At 35.5% G+C, this 6000-nt stretch overlaps 1 protein-coding gene across 1 annotated transcript in view; it reads right to left on the bottom strand.

The window, feature by feature from the left end:
- Window positions 1-1874: 1874 nt before the first annotated feature.
- The window catches only part of COL5A2 (collagen type V alpha 2 chain), a 111733-nt gene continuing 107607 nt past the window's right edge, over window positions 1875-6000 (bottom strand). The window contains exons 53-54 of the mRNA XM_069781917.1: window positions 4367-4591; window positions 1875-3471 (exon numbers count right to left, since the gene is read on the bottom strand). Coding sequence (XP_069638018.1) covers window positions 3325-3471; window positions 4367-4591 — 372 coding nt within the window. The 3' untranslated portion in view covers window positions 1875-3324. The remainder of the gene's footprint in view (window positions 3472-4366; window positions 4592-6000) is intronic.

Genomic DNA, 6000 nt, shown 5'->3' with positions numbered 1-6000 from the left:
GGTTAAAATCAAATTATAAAAGAATCCACATGTCTTTCTCTAAATGTTCAAGATATACTACTGTAACAGCTCCACCACTGATGTAAACACAGAGTAAGTAAGTGCCAAATTATGAGCAGTGAATAACAGAATTTTACCTTCTAGATGAGATTTTAGTGAATAGTTGCCACACAACTATTGCACTACTGTGTTTGAGAAACCAAGAGAGAAGGTGTCAGCTACTGGCAGTCCGGGGGTTCATTTCTCACTGAGGACAGGTCAGTTATGGAAAATAATAGCAATGACCAACTCTTATAACTTTAATTTAAATGCAGTCTCTCATTATATTGTTGTAACCACTCCAAATTTTCTTTTCTATCATTTCTGATGCCATTTGCAACAGACAGAACTACGCTAAATATCGTAGCTGGTATTTACTTAATGCTACTTTATAAATTAATCCACCTCTTGCAAATTATCAGCTCATTCATTCTAGATTCATGAAATTAAAGCTGTATTTACATAAGGCTATGCCACATTGCCTGAATAAGAGGTTAAAGCAGTGAAATTTCCCCCACCCCCTTTTTTTTTTGTCTGCTTAAAAAGATTTTACAATACTTTGAGGAATGCTTAAACAGGGGAAGATTTGTAACGTGCATGTATGCTATAAACATAGTTAAGAGAAGAAAAAAGCATGACCGACCACTTGCATTATGAAGACTGCTCAGTTAACTACTCGGATTTCCTGAGAGCTCACACTTCAAGTGAGACTTTGCTTTGGTGATTCTCCAGTGATGGTTTTTACAGAGTATTACCTTAGACTGCTTTCTAGTTAAAGCTCTTTTTCAGTGCTCAAGGCACCTGGTTGACGAAATACTGCATGCTTCATATGGAGATAGAGATGCAAAGAGACTTGAAAAGAAAAAAAAAGTATCCTTCATAATGAAATACTCTTCTCCTTCAACAAATTCACAAAACATTTATACTAATCATGGATTATAATACTCTGCTGATGAAAATCAGGTATTAAAAATAACTTTCAAACATGCATCTATACTCAATGTTATTTATTTTGTGCATCTGGATAAATGTCCTGTAGAGGTATGATCACAGCCACTGGCTATCTACCTTTGCATGAACATGTTGGAGCAAGCCATTACACCTCAAATTATTCAGTGAAATTAATGTTATCTAAAACTTCTCAAGTGTCCAATATGAAAATGCCTGAGTCACATATTTATAGACATTTCATGCCAGTAAAAAAAAAACCTCACAGAGTTCCTACTTGGGTAATAAAAGCAAACAGATAACACCAGTGTGAACCTGTTAACTGCCCTATTCCCAGTCTCTACCTACCCTGTACTGACATGCATATGGACAGCCTGGAAAATTGCAAAGCTCCTACCCCTTCAGGAGGAGGAAAGGAATGTAAATTCTTGCCTGCCTTGCTACCATGCAACTTTATGGTTTGTCCAGAAACTGTTTTCTAAGAGTGATAGCTTACATTGAAACTGGGAATTGGCCAAGTCATGTTTTATTCAGCTTGAATAAAAATTCTCTTTCTCTAGAGTCTCAAACAATACTAGTTACATAGCTTTAATAGGACTGCTGCTGATTACTTCACACAAATTGATGCCTATCTTGCAAAAACTGGCACAGAGGTCATTATTCAAAATACTTTTATATTCCTATGTGTAAAATACTTCAGGACAATACACTGCAAATGAGATATTCAAATAGCAACAAAAGTTAAGTACTTCTATTTTTAATTTCTTAGAAATGAACTGATATGGGACACGCTGGAAGGAATTCTACAAAAAGGAAACCACTTACGTAGCGAGAAGCATGTATTTAATTAAATGCTTTGCAAAGATACATGAATAAAGCTAAGTGCATGACTTTCTTTAGGGATGGCCCCAGCTGTTTATTTATTTTTTTTTTAAAAGGAACAAACAAAAAATGTGGAGAGCACAGATGCAATAAAGAAACAAAAAAAGCTAAGTTTGTACCCACATGCTTTACAAAATAAAGCATGTTAGTGGTACAAAACATTCTATATACTGTATGACCAACAAATAAATGCACTGTAACATTGTTCTCTCAAACACCATAAGCCTAACAGCTAAGCTCTGAAAATGACATTGACAGTAGGCATCTTTATTTCATCAGCCTTCTACAGAGTAATTTAGCACCATCACTTTTTTGTTGTTTTTGCCCTGCCTATCTCCTTTCTCAAAATAACAACAGAAGCATAGCACCTTTTAATATCTAAAATAAAAACAGGAATATTAAATGCATCCCAACTTCTAGAGATGAGGTAGCTCATGCTAAGAAATGATGGAACTTTCTTGCCTTGACAATTCAAGGCCAGTAAGTCAAATTACTGGTGATGCATGTCTGGATGTCAGCTAAAAACAATTAATTTCTAAACGTTCTTTCTCTTTATTAGCAATTGGTCTGGTATACATGTGAATGATTTGCAACATACATAAATTGGCACCATATACAAGACATATGTATAATTTGATATGTAATGGCTTCTTAGATGGGCAAGTATTGGAAAATCAACAAGTATTGGGTTTAAGATGTATTTTGAAGATTAAGGATAATTTAATGGAATTACACAGTTACATTGTGAGAAGTGAAGTCTGGCCTTAAAATTTAAGATATGGGACACCCCTACTGAAAACTTGTATTTACCCCAGTAGTATTTTTACTTCATAAATTACTCATGGCTATGGAATACTCTTCTGAGCAGACTATTACATAGGAAAGTGCAGGAAAGACAATGCCAAATTAAGATGATCTTGTCTGAAGATATTTTCTTCTGCAAAAGATAGAGTTTTCTGTGAATGGCTATCATACTGGCAACGGCAGGAAGACAAACTGGGGTAGCGGGAGTATGTATGATTGAAATACAGCCAATGGTTCACAAAAGTGCTCTACTTTTCTGTTATTCAGTATGCATCCAAACAAAAGAAATAATCCTTAGAGCTTTACAAAGTCCCACATTAAAACTATCTATTTTGAATACCTGTAAATTTCAAAATAATTTGAAACAAAAGCGAGGAAAAGAAGATTCATATTACTTTTAAAAGGTGGTCATCAATCCTCTTAAAATTGTACTGTTGCACTAAAAAGTTGGTTTCAATCATTTAAAACGGAAGGTTTGTAAGTAAAATAAATATTCAAAAGGAGGCCGGGCATTTAAAAAGAACTGTATATACAATGCTGATCCAATATCAGCCATTACTTCAAGAGTCTCAGGATTAACTTCAATCAGTCTAAGTTCATGTGTTTAATTGCTGCTGTTGCTGGGTAGTGTGTTAATTTCCCCCCTTCCTCTTACACAAAGCAAACTGGCCCAATTTCAATTCCAAATTCCTGGTCGGTACTGCCAATGTCCACCGGTGCAATATCTATGATAGGTAAGCGTGCCACGTTCTGTGTTCTGTACTCAAAAACTGTCTTGCCCACGTTCCCATTACGTTTCTGGAGAGGGGGGAGGAAAAAAAAAAAAAAAAAAAAAGAGAGAAAAACTTAGGCCAGAGCTCATGTCAGAAACAGCCTGAATTCCAGCTGGTTGAGCCAGTTGTCTGATAGTTCAGAAGGATCTCACTGTATCTTTGCTAAGCAACACACCCCCGCCCATACTGCACCTTGGTTATTTTAAAATGTATATATCTTGTGCTTACAGTGATGAACAGACCCTGTCAGATTAACACAGCAGGATTTCCCCCTCAAGCTGGATTGATTCTTATGTTGTGAAATTCTTCTCTATGTGTTAATATGCACCTGCACACATAATCTTGGGCTATAATACTTTAAAGCACAGAGAGTATTCTAATTTATTTCAAGTGCAAAAATAAATTTAGAAATATTTTGCCAGTATCGTAAGACTTGAATGAGAATGCTATTGAACATGAAAAAATTTACTACTTGCTGCTTTTTATGCCCACTAGGAAATTTTGTGGGGAGCGCTTTCCTTTCCAACTCAGTTAGTCTTATACCAATGAGTTTCCTCTATCGTATTGCTGCAATAATCTTACCCATCTGGCAGACAAATGCTTGAGGTTATCTGACCAATTTGTGTGATTCCACAGAGAGGTAAACAAATACTGGGAAATGCAAAATGGCAAGATACGTATCTTAGTATGCTCACTAATAAGTAGTAATTTGTAAATATCCTCTGAATAGTGCAGACATCTATTATGTGAAGCTAGAACTGTAGAAATACCTACTTGATCAGTTACTTCTATGATTCAGGCTAAAATTCTGCAGCATTTTAATTACTTCACTCTATGGATTTTTTTCTAAATCAAGAAAGAACTGAAAAAGGACAAAAGTCCTTTTTCTCCATAACAAATGACAGAAAACCCAAACTTACAGAACAGCTGTCATGAAGAACAGTGTATCTGAATCGACTGTTTCCCTCTGCTTTGATCTCCAGGTCATTGGCCCCTTTCAGAATTACAGCTTTTTTCAGATTCTTCGTCTGGTCATCCATGTACCCAACACTGTTTTTACAAAGGTAAGTGATATTCTGGGAAGCTTCCTTTGATAGGAGGCGCAGGAATGTCATCTGTGTAACAGCTGTATCCCCATACACAAACTGTAAAGATAAAGAAATAGATCAACATATATTACATGAAAATTCATTAAGGGTTCATGAATTTCAGAAACATCTGCCATTATCGTAACCCTTTCCAGACATGACTAGCAGGAGCCCTATTACATGAAATCTAAGAACGGTTTCTTTTGTAGTTTGCTGCCAGTTGAGGATGAAGAAATGTAGACACCCTGTAACAGGGATCATTTTGGAGAATTTTAACTGTAAAGCTCTGCAGCTGAACAACTCTAAGGCAGTTGGGCCTCCACAGACCAAGTTCTGGAATGAATTCTGCCTTATTTCAAAAAGGGATTCTGTAGGAGCTAAACCTTACATATGAAATAGTGCATTAGAGCCACCTCAAAGTAGCTGAGAAACATCAAGCACAGAAAACCCTTTTATGGCGTACCTGCTATATTGCAACTTTAGCAACTTGTTTTCTACAGGCTTTGTATTGTATACATTTGCATATGGGCTTTATCAACTAACTAACTTGCACCAAAGTTTGACAAATGTTTTACAAAGTGCCACTGTTTCTATAAAAAACAGAAACAATTTTTCTACCAATAACAAAAATTGTAAAATTCCTGAGATTTTTTTCCCTATCTGTGCAGGTTTCATTTTATTCATGCTTTATGAATCATTGCAACATAAAAATATAAGTCAAGAATGACTAAAAATGTATACATTTCACTGAAACTGGTGAAGAAAAGAGGAAATCTTATGCATTGACACTGTCATTTTTTACAAAATGTGTTATATCTGTTCAGCAATCGCAGTGCTTATTATTTAGAATCTGTAAGCAGTGCATATGACTATTACAGAGATCATACTATTCGTTTCAAATCTGACAGTGTTTTCAAAAATGAAATATCCTTTTATAGTATTTCTCAAGATAATTTCTTCCTCCAAAGAGCATCTGACTTACAAAACCCCTATGTGTAGCTCTGCAGGCAGCTAAACATCAACCGTGACATCTTGGGACATGGCAAGTTCTCCTGAATTTAATAAGTGAAAGCATCTCAAAAAAGCAATCAATATCACATCTGTTCTCAACTGTTGAAGTTCTGAACTGTTCTCAGGAATCCAGCTGATAGCAGCATTATTTTTTACACACCAAATACTTATTTTAAAGATTTAATTACTCCCTATGAAGTAACAATTGAAAATATTTTCTGTGCTTTTGATTCCATGAACTAGGAATAAAAGTGGCAAAAGCTGGTTAATTAATTATATACTTTGCGTAGCATAAAGTTCTGTTATTCGGCAGGATCATTAAGCCTACTTTTAGAAGTTACCACAGTGGGAATACACAACAGAAAGCTGAGCGGAATTTTTGTCTGTCTGGAGACTGATGCATTCGGCATGAAGCATTCTGACACATACTTTCTTTCTGACAATCATACTTTCTT

This window comes from Haliaeetus albicilla, chromosome 4 (assembly GCF_947461875.1).
Source record: "Haliaeetus albicilla chromosome 4, bHalAlb1.1, whole genome shotgun sequence".
NCBI classification, from domain to species: Eukaryota; Metazoa; Chordata; class Aves; order Accipitriformes; family Accipitridae; genus Haliaeetus; species Haliaeetus albicilla.
The sequence above is the reverse complement of the archived record's forward strand: the minus strand, read 5'-3'. Positions and strand labels throughout refer to the sequence as shown.